General features: G+C 42.3%; 2 protein-coding genes across 3 annotated transcripts in view; both read left to right on the forward strand.

Moving 5' to 3' along the window:
* The first annotated feature begins 142 nt into the window (after nucleotides 1-142).
* On the forward strand, nucleotides 143-4,628 carry drap1 (DR1-associated protein 1 (negative cofactor 2 alpha)). Of its 2 annotated transcripts, none has more exons than XM_078797869.1 (7): nucleotides 143-206; nucleotides 933-1,005; nucleotides 1,171-1,264; nucleotides 1,333-1,458; nucleotides 1,526-1,616; nucleotides 1,680-1,774; nucleotides 3,886-4,628. In XM_078797869.1, exons 2-7 carry the CDS (start codon nucleotides 951-953, stop codon nucleotides 4,046-4,048), a joined length of 624 nt encoding a protein of 207 aa, XP_078653995.1. In that variant the 5' UTR covers nucleotides 143-206; nucleotides 933-950; the 3' UTR covers nucleotides 4,049-4,628. The 2 variants fall into 2 exon arrangements, with proteins under 2 accessions (XP_078653995.1, XP_057924892.2); XM_058068909.2 differs by lacking the exon at nucleotides 143-206 and adding an exon at nucleotides 404-654.
* Nucleotides 4,629-8,208: 3,580 nt separating this feature from the next.
* LOC131125156 (mitogen-activated protein kinase kinase kinase 11) overlaps nucleotides 8,209-18,582 on the forward strand; it is a 52,059-nt gene continuing 41,685 nt past the window's right edge. Inside the window, exon 1 of the mRNA XM_058066399.2 lies at nucleotides 8,209-9,884. Coding sequence (XP_057922382.2) covers nucleotides 9,143-9,884 — 742 coding nt within the window. The 5' untranslated portion in view covers nucleotides 8,209-9,142. The remainder of the gene's footprint in view (nucleotides 9,885-18,582) is intronic.

Consider the following 18,582-nt stretch of genomic DNA (forward strand, 5'->3'; position numbering starts at 1 on the left):
GAGGAGTATACGTATGTTGTGTTGAGGAGCTGTTAGTTGTGCTGTCGCTCTTCATATATATATATATATATATATATATATATATATATATATATAAAAGTTAATATATGAGGATATGAAAAAACAATTGGTATCAAACAGGAAATACATTTATAATAAGTATTTTACGTTGTAATTATTCGTTTTTTTTATTCTGATCATGACAGGTGAGGCTCCTTACTTTCCTCTCAAGACTGCACGTCAATGCCTATTTCTAGATTTTGTACACTATTGTTCTTGTATAAAGTATTAGTGTTGTATTCGGCCCTTCATTGTACTACACGAGCAAGTCTAACATTTATGACGTCAGCTTGAAACTAAATCAAAACAGGAAATAATACATAATAGAGCGTCCCACTGTGAGCAAGGAGGTCGGTCGTTAGGACCCTGCAGGAAAGGAAACATCGCAGCTGAGTGGCGAGTGTGTCAGCCGCTAACTAACCAGCTAGCTCGCTAGCTAGCCTGGCGCTTGTCTAGCTCGGCAGGAGATTTTCCCCACCGTATGCTTAAGTTTTAATTACCAGGCGTTGATATTTTATTCTATTTTCTGTTGACCGCCTGGGCTGCTTAACTATGCCGAGTAAAAAGAAGAAATACAACGCCAGGTTCCCCCCGGTGAGTGCTGAACTTTGCCGAGCCGGCGTCCCGGAGAGCTAACAGCGGCTAATATGTTTTTATGCTAACTGTTGTTGTCAATGTAGGTTGTTGGCGATATTCCTCATTCATCGGGGCTAATTGAGGGTGTTAATTGTATCATTTCACGTTTGATTTTGTTACATTCACACCGTGCAAAAACAAAGGGGAATAACAATGCAAAATAGGTGATTAGCATTGTTTTTAGCACGGCGAGCTAACACGAATGCTGCCGTAACGCCCCGATGTTTCCTCTTCAGGCAAGAATTAAGAAGATTATGCAGACGGACGAAGAAATCGGCAAAGTGGCTGCAGCGGTACCCGTTATCATTTGTATCCTTTTTGTCGAAGGGCTTCGCTTTCTTTTTTGCTAATGTTGACGGTGAATGAAGCTCCGCCTGAGTAATGCCAATAATGCAGTGTTTGGATATCGTTATGCTGAAGTTGCACTTGAAAGCCGTGTTGGATCATATCAAAGTTCCTTTACGGTGCCATTAGCAAGAGCACTGGAGCTTTTCCTGGAGTCGCTGCTGACAAAGGCTTGTCATGTCACCCAGTCCAAGAACGCAAAGACGATGACGACGTCTCACTTGTAAGCCCATTTGCTTCTTGAAGTCACGTTTGCAGGACTGAAGAACACCATGTCTTCTCTGTCGATAGGAAGCAGTGCATCGAACTCGAGCAGCAGTTTGATTTCCTGAAAGACCTGGTGGCAACCGTGCCCGACATGCAGGGCGAAGGGGACGACAATCATGCCGAGGCAGCTGGCGAGAAAGTTCCACGCCGGTAGTGACGACTAAATTGCGTTAATCCATCCGTTTGTGTTTCCAACCTGGCAATTTTTCTTCCTCAGCGGTCGAAAGGCGGCGTCTGGGCACAAAAACGGCGGGCCAGGCTCTAAAGGCAAGGACAAGAAGATGTCCGGCACCGAGTCTGAGCAGGAGGTGTGTTGTGGGAGGTCACCGCGCCATCTCTTCAAATCTCTATAAACATTTTTCATTCTTAAGGAGGACTCTGAGGACAGCGAGACAGACGGAGACGGAGACGAAGAGGACGGCTCTCAATCAAGCACAAACCTGCAGGCTGCATCCAGGTTCCACAGGTATGGTCTCCCCCAACACATAACTAGTACAACTTGTGTCCAAAGTGGGACTAAAAGTAATACTGGTCAGACCCTAATTTGGCCCTGCTTTCTGCCATTTTTTTTTTTACACGTTTGTCACACCTAAATGTCTCCAATCATCAAGCTGATTGAAATAATTGATTGTCTGATCACCGTAGATGGGCATGTCCTGCAACTTCATGTCAAAAAACCTGAACTGGCCCTTTAAGAAGGTGCTTCACATGCTTGTAAACCCTTTCAATGTGACTTAATTGAAACAAGGAAAATCATAATTTCATGATGCTCTTTTTGTATAATTTAAGTCTGTTAAATCTGAAACATTGTGACAAACAAATGGAAGAAATTGGGGAGTGTGCAAATACCTTTTCGCAGCAGCATATATGGACTAGGGGTGTGAATCTCAGCACTGAGGATGATTCGGTACACATCTCGATGCACTGCCAGCAATATGATACTTTAACGATACATGGAATTTTCTGGTGATACGATTCACCCTTTTCACGATGCGATACGATGCAACAATCATTTACTTAAAATGATTGCAATACGATATGATATGGTACAATTTCTTGTGATATGATGCAAATAAGCAAAGGGAAAAAAATGGAATTCAATATGGTCCTACAAAAAGGATTTGGCTTTATTCCTTCTAGGCACTTGGCAGTAAATTCAACTAAAGTGCTGTTTGTCTTTTTTACTATGCACCACTTCTTCATCATTCTTTTTGCCATCTTGGGGGGCACTTGTTGCAGGGATGGACAAATAGCTCCTGGACAGTTTGGAAAGCAGAGTAAGATCCACTTGTTCTGACCTAATTTGCTTGGTTTTTCCCCGATGTCTGACGAGGAACTAGACGGGGAGGCGGCAGTAGACTTGTCCGTGTTGTTGTGGTGTCCACTTTTTAAGGGGGTCTGCATGTTTGTCGTGCTGCCGTTGTACGGCTTCTTAACACGGCATTCTTTGCAAATGACGGACTTTTGTCGAGTTTTCCGCCGTTCTTTGAGAATCCGTAGTGTTTCCAAACATACCATTTAAACGTTGCGGTGGGTTAAAGATAGAAACTTCCTCGCTGCTGCTTGTTTGCGAACGTCCATGCTGTTTTACTAGTAGTTGTATGTGCCTCACAACTTCCGTCCATATTCCGTCCATTGGTGCATTCATTGCGCCTGGGGAACAGCATATGGGGTGAAGTTGAACATTAATGAAATGGCGGTTGCATTGGATTTTACCGATGCCCACAAATGCATCGCGATTCATCTAGATTTCACCCCTCAATTGCATTTGTACCCGGTGAACGAGTTGATGCAATCACTTCGCGCGCATGCGCATTGATGTATTGATTAATATCAATTATTTTCCACACCCTTAATATGGACCTACATTGGGTGTACAAAATGTTCCTCTTTTTTTTTTTCTTGGTCAGGTCATCAAACAAATGTAGACACAACTCAGAACAAAATGCAGTTATGAGACAAAAATGCAAAGCTACATGGCCCTGTGTGAAAAGGTGACCCCCCCCCCCTCCTCTTTAAAACTTAATTGAAATTTATCAGTGTGGAAAAGGTTATAAAAGAATTTCTAAAGCTTTGGGACTCCAGTGAGGGCCACAGTGAACCTTCCCAGGAGTGGCTGGCCAACCAAAATGACCCAAAGAGGGCAGCCACAACTCATCTGAGAGTTGGCGATGGTGTGATGGTCTGGCATGCTGTGGCATGACCTTCAAAAGGCATCATGCTGGAAAAGCCTCCAACAATTCCTCCACAGAGCTGGATGAGACTCATTGCAAGTTAAGTGTTGAGTTGTGTTGTCATTGGTTAATATTTACATTTGTTTGATGATATGAAACATTTAAATGTGACAAACATGCAACGTTAAGAAGTCAGGAAGGGGCAAACACTTTCCATTAACTTTTAGCTATTAAGTATACAACCACTTAGCATATCTACATGGGTACACTACAAAGTGTACAATGTCAAAATGACCCCACCACGAGGTACCACCAGATGGCGCACGTGTACCACAAGCGGTCGTAGCCCCTCAGTTTGAAAAGCACTGAACTACGTTGACTGTGTCTGCCCCCACCCTAACAGCGCCAACACCCAGCACATGCACACGGCCAGCATGGCGGCCGGCCAGCCCCGCAGCCCCGTGGCCTTTGCCCCCCACGCCTCCATGGTGAGCGCTGCTTCGCCCCCGCCGCCCTCTGCACCGCCCAAAAGCGAGGACTATGACGACGAGGACTATGACTCTTAGCCAACTTCTACACCTATATTACTGCCTCCTCCCATTTTAGTTTAGTGGAGAAAAAGACTCTTCATCAGGAGGCAGGAAGGAAACTAACTGGTTGTATATTGGCTTTTTGTTCCTTTTAAATACAGCTTTTATTTCATTCTAGAGGAGAATCTTTTTAAGAAGTTGAGTTGAGATTATCAGACAGGATAGGCGTGGTTTGTGTTGCTCTCTAGCTTTTTTCCTTTGCCATGCCGTATTCCTTTCCGTAGGTGATGGCGATAAATCCACCTCTGTCTTTGTCTCTCCTTTTAAACGGCTTTTAAACCAAAGCAAAGCCGCTCGGCCCTCGCAGAAGCCGCGCCGTTTGCTTTTAAAGTCGTTACGTTCTGCCCTCATTTTTTCTTTCTCCTTTTCTTCTGTTGTGCTTTTGAACCCCACCCCCCATTCCATCCCCGCTCCCCATTTTAAGATTCTTTTTAATGTATGAACTGAAAGCGGACTTGAAATATTTCCAGATAGGAAGTGGAAGCTGCATTGTAAAGTTTTTAACATTCTTTTTATTTTGTATGAGTGAAATAAATAAAAGAAAATCCTGTTTCAATGTCTTTTGTATTTTGTATATTCTGAGTGTGCTGTTGTACTGTTGTACCCACAAGCAAATGCATAATTAGTTATTCCCAGAAATGCCATTCTTGTACATTTATACTCGTAATTTAAGACTTTTCAAGTAATCACGCAACATTTTATCTGGCAAATTTATTTTTGTTATTCTCAAATATACAACTTTATTCTCGTAATATTATTTTTTTTTCTCATAAATTCACATCTTAACTCATGTAAATTCACGACTTCTTGTGATTGTAAGATTTTTTTTCTCAAGACATTCTCATAAATGTAAGACTTTATTGCATTTTTCTAAAATCTTGTAGATTTACGACTTTATTCTCGTTCTGAACATGCATACAAGCGTTTCTGCTATAGACAGGACGTTTTCTGCTTTAAAAAAATATATTAAGAATACAGAGGGACTCACAACACAACTAGACCACGGACGTGAATAGATACTTTATTAATCTCCAAGAGAAATCACATTTCCAGCAGCTTTGCAAAAATTTCATAATCAATTTCAGCACTTAAAAATACAACAAGGCAAGATAGGAGCGATAAGAAAATAGAATCAATAAATGTGGATCAACTGCATAATAAGGTACGTGTGTGGAGCAGGACATTGATAATAATCTGCCAGTTTTTCATTGGAGCAGGACGGTGAGAGTAATCTGCCAGTTTTTGAGTGGAGCATGACAGTGGGAGTGATCTGACAGTTTTACAGTGGAGCAGGTTGGTGATAATAATCTGCCACTTAAACTGTTTTTCTGTCAGGAGATGCAGTGCATTGGATGATGCTGGTAACATATGTGTACGCTAACTGAAGATTGCACGCAAACTGAGGCAAAATTTGCGTGTAAAAATACCCCAAAAAGATGCAAACCGGTTCGGATGCTGACTGAGGTTCCACTGTAAATGTTTTCATCTTTTCCCACATTCCTAAATACTTCCAGATTCCACATTTTCTCAGACAAAATTCCCACCAAGAATGGGTTCTCACATTCCTCGTAATTTGACATTTTTCTATAGGCTTACAGTATTTCAGTTCAGTGTCATCACGCCAGCGTTCACCTACAATTGTCTTGAGTATGGTTTTGCATGACTTGGCGTACTTGTGGAGGTTATGCAACTTTTTCCTTTTTTTTTTAATATCAGGACCGTCAAGGTTCCATTTTTTCTCATGAGAATAAAACCGTTCAATTTCCGCCCACTGACTCCTGACCCCACCAGCAGCCTGCTGCTGGTCTTCTAGATAAGAGCGAGGCAGCACAGGCGCAGGTTTAAAGGTGATTGTTACCGTGGACATACTCCACTCGGGAGTCTTGTGTCCGGTCCCTTACCTCTTCCTCTTTTTTTTTTATTTGTCCAAACAGTCCATTCTGTCGGGTAAATGCCTCTTTATGAAGCTTGGACATGCCCACACAGCTAAAGCAAGCAACACGGTGCTGGGGACGCAAAAACAACTGCATCCTTCCTGCACAAGCGTTGACTCAGCGGACCTTGATGCGGGGTGGGGTTTGGTGAATGTATGTGAATGTCGGGAGGGGGGTTGGCTTTAGCGTCCAAACAAACGTCGTCCATGGAGCGAGGAAGGAGGGAAGGGAAAGGGAGCCGTCAAATTGGAGGAAGCACACTGTTTCCACACAGCAGCTTACCCGGGCCAAAGGTGCTCCTCTTATTTTCCTTTCTGCCTGCTTTTTGCTGCACTCTGAAACCAAACATGTCACTACCTTTTCAAATTGAGACAGAAATATAATATAAATAATACTGTACAGTCCATTGAAAATGTTCGGAAAGTTTTGCCTCAATTTTGTACACAAAATTGTACAAAATTGTACACTGTACTCTGTTTTCATACAGTATTGTTAGCCAATTTGTTTTGTGCTATAATAGAGCGCCCTACACTTAAATGACTCCCTGACTGTGCAATATTTTTATTGAATCTGTCAGCTAAATAACCCGCTGGGGCCAAAGAGAATCATCTCCGGGTCGGGAGATGAGATCCTACCTCAAGTACCTTGCATGGAGAAATTGGTGTGGAGTCGGCAGTGATGTGGACTCTGCATCCGTCCGTTGTGCTGAAGAGGGAGCTGAGCCGGGAGGCAAAGCTCTCAATTTCCTGGTCGATGTAGTCTGATATAGCTTTGGGTAGTGACCGAAAGGACAAGGTCGAGGGTATAAGTGGTCTTGCTAATGTTAAAACGAAAGCCATCAGACCAGAGAATTTTGTTTCTCATGGTCTGAGAGTCATTCAGGTGCTTTTTGGCAAATTCCAGACGGGCTGCCATGTTCCTTTTACTAAGGAGTGGCTTTCGTCTGGCCACTCTACCATACAGGCCTGATTGGTGGATTGCTGCAGAGATGGTTGTCCTTCTGGAAGGCTCTCCTCTCTCCACAGAGGAACGCTGGAGCTCTGACAGAGTGACCATCGGGGCCTTGGTCACCTCCCTGACTAAGGCCCTTCTTCCCCGATCGCTCAGTTTAGAAGGCCGGCCAGCTCTAGGAAGAGTCCTGGTGGTTCCAAACGTCTTCCATTTACGAATAATGGAGGCCACTGTGCTCATTGGGACCTTCAAAGCAGCAGAAATTTTTCTGTATCCTTCCCCAGATTTGTGCCTCAAGACAATCCTGTCTCGCAGGTCTACAGACAGTTCTTTTGACTTCATGCTTGGTGTTTGTGCTCTGACATGCACAGTCAACTGTGGGACCTTATATAGACAGTTATTATATTTCCAAATCATGTCCAATCAACTGAATTTACTGCAGGTGGACTCCAATTAAGCTGTAGAAAGATCTCAAGGATGATCAGTGGAAAAAAGATGCACCTGAGCTAAATTTTGAGCTTCATGGCAAAGGCTGTGAATACTTATGTAAATGTGATTGTTTTGTTTTCTATTTTTAATAAATTCAAAACATGTCAAAAAAAAACCTTTTTTCACATTGTCATAATGGAGTATTTTGTGTAGAATTTTGAGGTAAGAGATTCAGTTTGGAATGAGGCTGTAACATGACAAAATGTAGAAAAAGTGAAGCGCTGTGAATACTTTCCGGATGCACTGTAGTTTGCCAATATTGGTGGTCTCTCCCACCTCCCACCTTTTTTTAGCAGTGTATATATGTGTTTGTGTCATAAAAATATGTGATAAACAACATAATGGAAAAAAAACTTCGTTTAGACAAGGGACAAATTGTGAGTGTTGGCAGCAGAATAAAAGGCACGCCAGCCCATTGCTGGCCAAAATAATCCAATACATTAGGACATTTAATCTTTATCGTACTGTTTTGCAGCTGTAGCGTCACTTTCTGTCACAACGGAACCCTGAAATGCCCTACAAATTAAAGCATAGTCTTAAAGTGTGTGTCAATCTCCCTCGTGTACAGTAGTGTACAGCAGATGATGGAGGCCATATTTAAGCGTCGACACGGACTAACATTCTGAGTCAGCTTCGCCGATTTTTTTCTCGCTGGGACAGTACTGCTCACGTTATTTTGCTTTTATTTTGACGGCACTACCCGGACGTGCGCTTGGAATAGAGCGTCGTGCGTGAAGAGTCCCCTGTCATGTGACTTCCTGTTGGAGAAGCTAAAGTTGTGAAGCCACACCCTCTCGCTGGCTGTTAGCAAACACGTAGAAGCGCTCCGGACTCCTCCGAAGGGAATATTTCACTAAACCCTATATGTGTTTTTTTAATCAGTTTTATCCGTTTCGTGACAAGAAGGGCACGGACGCTTACGACTCCTCACAGGACCCCCCTCCAACTACCACCGTGATGATGATGATGATGCTCCACTAGATGTGCTTTGAAAAGATAAGGACAGACATGTTTGGGCTACAACGTTTATTGTTGTTGTTTACTGTGGAAAAACGGATGGCTGAAGGTGGGATTTCCGTTAAGTTTTGATCACTTTGGGGAAAAAAAGAAAAATGGTCACCTCTAAAAGTTATCGTCAAAGACTGGACTGAATGCTCCCTTTCCTGCCATTCTTCTCTCCACTTCCGGTCTGTGGTGGCCACTGCTCTTAATGGCTAAAAATACTTTTTAAAAAAAGTTTCCAGTGAGCTAGCAAAGGCTAGATGAACTTTTGTCGCTTTGGTTCGTAATTGTGTTCAGCAGGTGCCAATTGGCAGAGCTAATGCCCTCATGATGAGGTTATTCAACAGTCTGCAAAGTACAGGCTGCTGAGATTACATTGTGCTCTAACCATGCGTTGGGAAACCACACGCTGCATGACTGTAAACCACAGCAATCGGAATCTGTCCTAATCCATACTGCCCCAAATCTGCACCAGCGCCCCCCCTCCCCACCCCCATCCCACCATGCTGCATCAATTGAATCCATTAACCCTGCTGCAGATCGTCCCGTCGCCTGCGAACCGGTGAACATTTCATTCATCCCTGATGAGCCAACAAGGCGGGCAGGAAAGGGAGCTCGGCGCAATAAAGTACTCCTTTGTACTTTATTTTCAAACCCGTGGGCCGCAGACTCAGATCCAGTCAAAGCAACCGCCATGGAGCCGCTGAAGAACATATTCAGCCGAGGCCCGTTGTCCAGCTGGAAGAACTTGGATCAGTCGCAGAAAGGCAGCTTTGCCAACCCTGTGTGGACAGCCTTGTTTGATTACGAGGCATCCTGCAAGGATGAGCTCACCCTGCGCAAGGGCGACCTGGTGGAGGTGCTGTCATTAGACTCGGAGATATCCGGGGATGAAGGTTGGTGGGCGGGTAAGGTGAACAACAAGGTGGGCATCTTCCCCTCCAACTACGGCTCCTTCAAACCCAGCGGCTACGGGAAGCTGCCAGGCAGTGGTGTGGTCGGGGAGCTGGGCGAGTTGGAGCCGGAGGTGGTGAACTTTCACGAGCTCAGCCTGGAGGAGGTTATTGGGGTGGGCGGTTTCGGGAAAGTGTACCGTGGCACGTGGCGAGGCGGGCTGGTGGCGGTTAAGGCCGCCCGACAGGACCCGGACGAGGACATCAGCGTGACGGCACAGAACGTCAGACAGGAGGCGCGTCTCTTCGCCATGCTCACCCACCCCAATATCATCACCCTGAAGGGAGTCTGCCTGCAGGAGCCCAACCTGTGCCTCATCATGGAGTACGCCTCCGGCGGGCCGCTGAGCCGGGCGCTGGCCGGCCGACTCATCCCCCCTCACGTCCTCGTCAACTGGGCCGTGCAGATTGCTCGGGGGATGCTGTACTTGCACAGTGAGGCCATCGTCCCCGTCATTCACCGAGACCTCAAGTCCAACAACAGTAAGTCTCAATCCCCACATATTGGGGAACTTGCTGGAACTTTCCCCTTGTCATGTTGTCATCAACTGTCATGCCAGCGGTGTCCACATATTGCTGCATATACATACGTGTGTGTGGAGTCAAAATGATAATTCATATAATAGTACTGGTACTAATAATAATACTATATACAATTTTCACATATGCAACTCAACTATGTGTGTGCACATGTGCGCGTTAAAATGACCCTGCGATATGCAACCTACACGCTACACTCCTCCACTTCTGCCCCCTTGTGTCCATTATTATGGCTTCAAATTGCTCTTGAAGTGAAATCCTTTAGTGGGCAGTTGCATCATCACCTCTTTTAGCTTCTTGCTAAAGGTAAAATACATTGTTGGGATGGGGCGTTTGGGTCTATGAAAACATAGAAATACGTCTTTGGTACTGAATGACATCGTAGTAAAAAACAAACAAACCAAGAGTTGTCAACTTCAGAGCATAAATAATGCCATTTTAGTAGCATAAAGTTGAAATATTACAGAAAGTTGCAAAAATAGAAACAAAATAACAAAGTTGTCATTTTTGAAAAATTAGGTTGCAGAAAAAACCTGAAGAATAAAGTCATAATTATGAGAAGAAAATTCCACGAATAAAGAGAAAAACCGGAGAGTTGGAAAATACATGTAACATAATCAGGAGAAATATTATGTATAATATAATTATATTAATATATATATATAATATAATCATATTAATATAATTGGAATTGTAATTATATATATATATTATAATATGATTTTATATATATATAGTGTATATATAATCAGGAGTTAATATTTTATGAGAACAAACTGGTCATTTCAGTGGCATAAAGTTGGACTATTACGGCATGAAGACGTCCTTTTTTTATAGTCGTAAAATGATGACCAATAAGCAGTACACTGAATCAAGTCATTTGGGGAAAATTAGGTTGTGAAAAAGTGATTTTTGGAAACAAAATTTCTAAAAAAAAACGAACATTGAAATAGTTGGGAAAGTATAAAAATAACCAGTAAAAACGTGTAACAAAATGAGGAAAATGTCATTTTTGTAGCATTATTTTTTTGTAGCATTATTTCATTCATTCATTTTCTACCGCTTTTCCTCATGAGGGTCGCGGGGGTACTGGAGCCTATCCCAGCTGTTTTCGGGCAAGAGGCGGGGTACACCCTGGACTGGTCGCCAGCCAATCACAGGGCACATATAGACAAACAACCATTCACACTCACATTCATACCTATGGACAATTTGGAGTCGCCAATTAACCTACATTTTTGGAATGTGGGAGGAAACCGGAGTACCCGGAGAAAACCCACGCATGCACGGGGAGAACATGCAAACTTCACACAGAGATGGCCGAGGGTGGGAATTGAACCCTGGTCTCCTAGCTGTGAGGTCTGCGCGCTAACCACTATACCGCTGTGCCGCCCTAGCATTATTTTAAAAAATTTATTTTAAAAAAAATTATTAAAAAAAAGAACAAAACAAAAAATGATGTTGTAATTTGTGGAAAATTGGGTTGCAGAAATACTTGCAATGTTGAGAATAAAGTCAAAACATTTTGGCAATAAAGTCGTAATCATAAGAAGACAGTTTCCAAGAAGAAAGTTGAAGTGTTTGGGGGGAAAAAAAAAACAAGAATAAATGGGGGGTAAAAAGGACAAAAGTCACAATTTTATGGCAAATATGTGGTAATATTACGAGGAAAAAAACTGCTGTCATTTCACGAGAATAAAGTCAAAATATTAAGCGAAAAGAGTTGCAATTGTATGAGAATGACGTCCTAGCATTGTGACAATGACATTTTTGTAGCATAATGTTGAATAATTACTGAGATAAAACTACTAAACATTGTCATAATATTATAAGAAACAGCTATGAGTAAAGTTGTCATTTTTTTTCATATTTTGTATTTCATATTTTTTATTTTTCATTCTTTTTTAATAGATGTGTATGCACCTACTATACCAAAACAAATTCCTAGTATGTGTTTGATCATACATGGCAATAAACCTTTTCTGATTCTGATTTGGTTGCAGAAAAGCTTATAATGTTACGAGAACAAAGTGTAATTATTATGGGAATAAAATAGGGATGTCTGGCTTTTTTTAATGAAAAGCGATACCGATACGTGTAACATGACATACTACATATGTCCTGTGGTAGAATGAACATGTATGTGTTGTATGTAGCAACTTTTAAAATATTGGTTTTCATGATTGGGAAAAAATTTATATTGCATTATTATTATTATTATTATTAGACATCCTTAGAATAAAGTCATAATTAGGAGTACAATTCATTCATTCATTTTCTACTGCTTATCCGCACAAGGGTCGTGGGGATGCTGGAGCCTATCCCAGCTGACTTCAGGCCAAAACAGTTGCAAACAGCTTTTACCAGAATAAAAAATATTAAGACCAAAAAATGAGAATATAATATTATGACGAATAAAGGTTATTTGATAAGAGCTCGGCAGGCATCATGAAGAGGGAAGAATCCCGCATGACAGGAAGGAGGAAGTGATAGAGCGTGGAGGAGTGTAGCATGCACAATTGTAGCCGCCTTTTAACACAGGGGTGGGCAAACTACGGCCCGGGGGCCACATCCGGCTCGCCAAGTGTTTGAATATGGCCCACTCGTTCTTTTCTTGGCTATCCTGCCATGAAGTTCAGCATCCTGAAGTCGTCGCTTCACTAATTGATACTGACACTGGTGTTTGACGGCAACTATTTAGTGCAGCTGCCAGGTGACGACCTGTGAGGCGTCTTTGTCTTAAACTACACACTCAGATATTTGTCTTCTTGCACAGTTGTGCATTGTTTTTCTGTCCTTGTTAGACCCAGTTTGTGCTGCTCTCTGAAGGGAGTATTAACAGCATGGTAAGAGATTTTAGTTTTAGTTTAGATTTTTTGATGGGTTTTCTAATAATCTATTAGCCTTATAAAATGATGAACTTGGATTAGCAGCCATACCAGGAGATTGATGCAGAGGACTGACAGTTGTTGATAGTTGGCCTCTATGCAAAAATGTAGAGCATTCTTTGAAAATCATGATTAATTTAAATTGTTTGTGAAATGGATAAAAATGTTTTTGAAATGGACAAAATTGTTGAATTGGTGAAATGCATGAAAATGTGTTTTTCTATGGAAAACAGACATTTGCAAGTGATCCCAAACTTTTGAGCGGTAGTCTCGGCTGGGCCCCTGTCAATTTTGTTAAATCAATGCGGCCCACAAGTCAAAAAGTTTGCCCACCACGTTTTAATACACGCACACAAGTGCACACACATACAATTGGAAGTAGTTCATGGTGTTATATTCGTAAATGAATTTAAATCTTTTTTGTGGAGATGTCACACAAGTACAAAATATTTGTGTCAAAGTCATGTAATATATCTTGTATATATCATATACAAGATGTAATATATCATGTTTTACGAGTTTCTCTTGTTTTTAGTCGGGAACTGATATTTTCCTTAAACTTACCTATGTTCTACTGCTGATTACTAAAGAATGCAAAAAGGTTTTCTGATGAAAGACAGGAGTCTAATCTTTCTTTTGTTAGCTTCCATGTTTATATAAGCAGAAATATCAATATTCTGTGTGACTTGAAAATCGGACAAAATGGTGTAAAATGGTCGCTACTGAAGGGTTGTCCTTTTAAAAAAAATGGCTGGGATTGAAAGAGTTAATTCAATACTGCTTTAAAGGAACCTGCGGTGGTCTCCATGCCGTTCTTCTTGGGAGGTACCCAGACAGTAGAAAATAATCCAACAAGTCAAAAACATGGCGTACTGGCTGACCGGACAGTACATTTATCCACGTAATAAAGACAAGTCAGAAGAAAATTCAGTTGATTAATGAGATGGCGCCTCCCGTAAGATGATGCAAGACAGCTGGGGGGGGCGCAAGGAGGAAGTGTCCGCTGTCACGTGCAGCACGAGTCCTTGAACAAAATAGCGTTTTTTGTTTGTGCAGGTAGTCGGCCATTGGTTTGCAGGTGCCATTTTTGTTTGGGGACAAGGGTAATTTCCATTTTTTAGGCAGATTTTCTTTCATTTTGTGTGTATAACATGTTGTTGTTGGCCATTAAAAAATATAGTCGCAGGCCAGACATGGCCGCTATGAGACCTCCCTGCTATACAGTGCATCCGGAAAGATTGCTTTTATAGTTTTTTGCCCATGTTTCCACACAAAGTTAGACATGGTAGAACCAGACAGCAATAAATAGTGTGGAGTGATTTCTGATTGAGAACAAATATACAGTGCATCCGGAAAGTATTCACAGCGCTTCACTTTTTCTACATTTTGTCATGTTACAGCCTCATTCCAAACTGAATCAAATTAATCTCTTACCTCAAAATTCTACACAAAATACTCCATTATGACAATGTGAAAAAAGGTTTTTTTGACATGTTTTGAATTTATTAAAAATAGAAAACAAAAAAATCACATTTACATAAGTATTCACAGCCATTGCTTAATACTTTGTTGATCCACCTTTGGCAGCAATTACAGCCTCAAGTCTTTTTGAATATGATCCCACAAGTTTAGCACACCTATCTTTAGGCAGTTTTGCCCATTCTTCTTTGCAATAAGTCTCAAGCTCCATCAGGTTGGATGGGAGACGTCTGTGCACAGCCATTTTCAGATCTCTCCAGAGATGTTCGATCGGATTCAAGTCTGGACTCTGGCTGGGCCACTCCAGGACATTCACGGAGTGGTTCTGAAGCCAATCTTTTGAGATCTTGGCTGTGTGCTAATGTCTACTGTGTATATGGTCAAGGTACATGACCAGTCTACTGAGGTCAAGAGCGCTCTGGAGCAGGTTTTCATCTAGGATATCTCTATATATTGCTGCATTCATTTTCTTTCTATCTGACTAGTCTGCCAGTTCCTGCTGCTGAAAAACATCCCCACAGCATGATGCTGCCACCACCATGCTTCACTGTAGGGATGGTATTGGCCTGGTGATGAGCAGTGCCTGGTTTCCTCCAAACATGGCGCCTGGCATTCACACCAAAGAGTTCAATCTTTGTCTTATCAGACCAGAGAATTTTGTTTCTCATGGTCTGAGAGTCACTCAGGTGCTTTTTGGCAAATTCCAGACGGGCTGCCATGTTCCTTTTACTAAGGAGTGGCTTTCGTCTGGCCACTCTACCATACAGGCCTGATTGGTGGATTGCTGCAGAGATGGTTGTCCTTCTGGAAGGCTCTCCTCTCTCCACAGAGGAACGCTGGAGCTCTGACAGAGTGACCATCGGGGCCCTGGTCACCTCCCTGACTAAGGCCCTTCTTCCCCGATCGCTCAGTTTAGAAGGCCGGCCAGCTCTAGGAAGAGTCCTGGTGGTTCCAAACGTCTTCCATTTACAAATAATGGAGGCCACTGTGCTCATTGGGACCTTCAAAGCAGCAGAAATGTTTCTGTATCCTTCCCCAGATTTGTGCCTCAAGACAATCCTGTCTCGCAGGTCTACAGACAGTTCTTTTGACTTCATGCTTGGTGTTTGTGCTCTGACATGCACAGTCAACTGTGGGACCTTGTATAGACAGTTATTATATTTCCAAATCATGTCCAATCAACTGAATTTACTGCAGGTGGAGTCCAATTAAGCTGTAGAAAGATCTCAAGGATGATCAGTGGAAAAAAGATGCACCTGAGCTCAATTTTGAGCTTCATGGCAAAGGCTGTGAATACTTATGTAAATGTGATTTCTTAGTTTTCTATTTTTAATAAATTAAAAAAAAGTAAAAAAAACCTTTTTCACATTGTCATAATGGAGTATTTTGTGTAGAATTTTGAGGTAAGAGATTAATTTAATTCAGTTTGGAATGAGGCTGTAACATGTCAAAATGTAGAAAAAGTGAAGCGCTGTGAATACTTTCCGGATGCACTGTATGTTGTGTAACGTAGCAGCGTTGACTAGGTCATACTTGGCACAACTGGACATCATATATACTTCTGATCGAGGCGGATCAAGGTTTCAGAAGCCCCAGGCGGCACTGTGAGGGTTGTTTGAGAGCAGTTCCTGATTGGACTTTGATGCCATGCAGGGGATTTGGACCTTGTCATTTAAAGCTGCAGGCAGATGTATCGCTGATAAGGCCTTGTATCTAACTAGCGGCTGTCATCCAAGCCAACCTTAATGCAATCACTGGCAGCTCTGTGATTGCATCTGCCTCCTCCGGTAACGCTGCGTTGAACCACAGATCTTACCACACTGGAAAAAAAAAAACAGAACTGTCCCCATCCCGGGCTCGGAACTGACTCTGCAAAACATTGCTGGCTTGCTGTCGAGTTCTGGGAATATGACCTTGGCACCATGTTGTTCTTCAGCGCCTAGCGTGGGCTCTTCTTTCAACTTCACCCTTCGCTGTGTTTGGACACGAGCACAATCCCCGTCCTGTGCTCCCAGGAGATCCTATCACCCACCCACCCCCCCCCCCACCCCTGCCCTGTGTGTTTTCATTCTTTTCCACGGCACGTCTGCGCTGCTACTACCCTGTTATGACACTTGGCCATATCCTGTTGACGTTGCCCTGGTGGTGATGGTGGCTTATTTCATCACACTGACCGTTTGGCAATAAGCGTCTTCAGTACACTAAAAGCAAAACTCGATCAATATGAAAATTGACAAACACCAAACACCATTTGCAGAATTATTAGTTCCCCTAGTAGTGTACTTCTTCTTTTGTGGAGTTGCCATTTTGAAAAACGGGTCATACTTCAGTAAGTGTACTGTGGCTCACTGAGGCTCCAGTGGAATATTTCCATCAGTACGCCTGCTAAATATGTGTACTGGGTACACTGCATACTCACTTCCTGAGGGGGCACATTTTCACAGTGTCACTAATTCACTAATTAATCTTAGGAGCACAAGCAGAAAAGGTTGTGGCGCACTCTGAAACCGACATTTTGACTGTATTACTACTTGAACAATAAAATACCCTGTGTTGTTTCTCTAGCATCTGGAAGGCCTCTTGGCTTACAACAATTATTTCTCTCAATGCTGACCGTTTCATTTCAACCACCGGGCTGTGTGGAGATCCTTGGGTAGTACGCCCTGGTTATCAGGTTTTTTTAGTTAACGTCAAAGGCTTTATGCCACAATTGTGCCTTGTTTTGCATTGATTCTCTGGTTAGTGTACAATATGGCACATGTCTTCTTGTGTTATTAGTACACCGCATCTGTATTCTTTATTAGGGCTGCAATGTTTATTCCGATAATTCCAGCACCTCCTATTACAAAGAATATCGGATGATCTTTCGTGGTTGCTAAACTGGAGGCTAACCAGTAGGCGAACATGTACGATGTAAAATGGATGTTACGTCGTCTGGTTGAAATGCTATTGAATCGATGGACAGAAATATGAATGACTTGGTAATTGTAATAGTTTGATTTCATTTCACATGTATCAGATTACAATTGAGTGCATCACATAATCAGTTCACAGTTCCACATGTCCAAAAGGAGTAGGAAGAAGCAAAGCTTATTAAATCCTACCCCTCCATCTGGTACTTTTACAATCTGTAACTGTTAAATTTGTTCACTTCCTGCTGCCCTTTACTTTATTTTATTAATTTGTATTTTTAAATTTTTTAAAAATGTTTTTTTTTTTTTGTCACGTACCGAAGTACAAGGTGATATGACCATACAATGACATATGGGTACCATAATAACTGTCAAGATAGTGATATGTACAGTGCATCCGGAAAGTATTCACAGCGCTTCACTTTTTCTACATTTTGTCATGTTACAGCCTCATTCCAAACTGTATTAAATGAATCTCTTACCTCAAAATTCTACACAAAATACTCCATTATGACAATGTGAAAAAAGGTTTTTTTTTGACATGTTTTGAATTTATTAAAAATAGAAAACAAAAAAATCACATTTACATAAGTATTCACAGCCTTTGCCATGAAGCTCAAAATTGAGCTCAGGTGCATCTTTTTTCCACTGATCATCCTTGAGATCTTTCTACAGATTAATTGGAGTCCACCTGCAGTAAATTCAGTTGATTGGACATGATTTGGAAATATAATAACTGTCTATATAAGGTCCCACAGTTGACTGTGCATGTCAGAGCACAAACACCAAGCATGAAGTCAAAAGAACTGTCTGTAGACCTGCGAGACAGGATTGTCTTGAGGCACAAATCTGGGGAAGGATACAGAAAAATTTCTGCTGCTTTGAAGGTCCCAATGAGCACAGTGGCCTCCATTATTTGTAAATGGAAGACGTTTGGAACCACCAGGACTCTTCCTAGAGCTGGCCGGCCTTCTAAACTGAGCGATCGGGGAAGAAGGGCCTTAGTCAGGGAGGTGACCAGGGCCCCGATGGTCACTCTGTCAGAGCTCCAGCGTTCCTCTGTGGAGAGAGGAGAGCCTTCCAGAAGGACAACCATCTCTGCAGCAATCCACCAATCAGGCCTGTATGGTAGAGTGGCCAGACGAAAGCCACTCCTTAGTAAAAGGAACATGGCAGCCCATCTGGAATTTGCCAAAAAGCACCTGAATGACTCTCAGACCATGAGAAACAAAATTCTCTGGTCTGATGGCTTTCGTCTGGCCACTCTACCATACAGGCCTGATTGGTGGATTGCTGCAGAGATGGTTGTCCTTCTGGAAGGCTCTCCTCTCTCCACAGAGGAACGCTGGAGCTCTGACAGAG

This window comes from Doryrhamphus excisus, linkage group LG2 (genome assembly GCF_037039965.1).
Source record: "Doryrhamphus excisus strain RoL-2023G ecotype Guam linkage group LG2, RoL_Dexc_Guam_v1.1, whole genome shotgun sequence".
In the NCBI taxonomy this organism is placed as follows: Eukaryota; Metazoa; Chordata; class Actinopteri; order Syngnathiformes; family Syngnathidae; genus Doryrhamphus; species Doryrhamphus excisus.

What these genes read in the sequence shown, in the direction of transcription:
- drap1 (XM_058068909.2), top strand. Translation starts at nt 613, where the DNA reads ATGCCGAGTAAAAAGAAGAAATACAACGCCAGGTTCCCCCCG. An exon ending in GGCGAGAAAGTTCCACGCCG is followed by an intron (nt 1,459 to 1,525) that starts GTAGTGACGACT and finishes TTTCTTCCTCAG; the next exon opens with CGGTCGAAAGGCGGCGTCTG. An exon ending in GCTGCATCCAGGTTCCACAG is followed by an intron (nt 1,775 to 3,885) that starts GTATGGTCTCCC and finishes CCACCCTAACAG; the next exon opens with CGCCAACACCCAGCACATGC.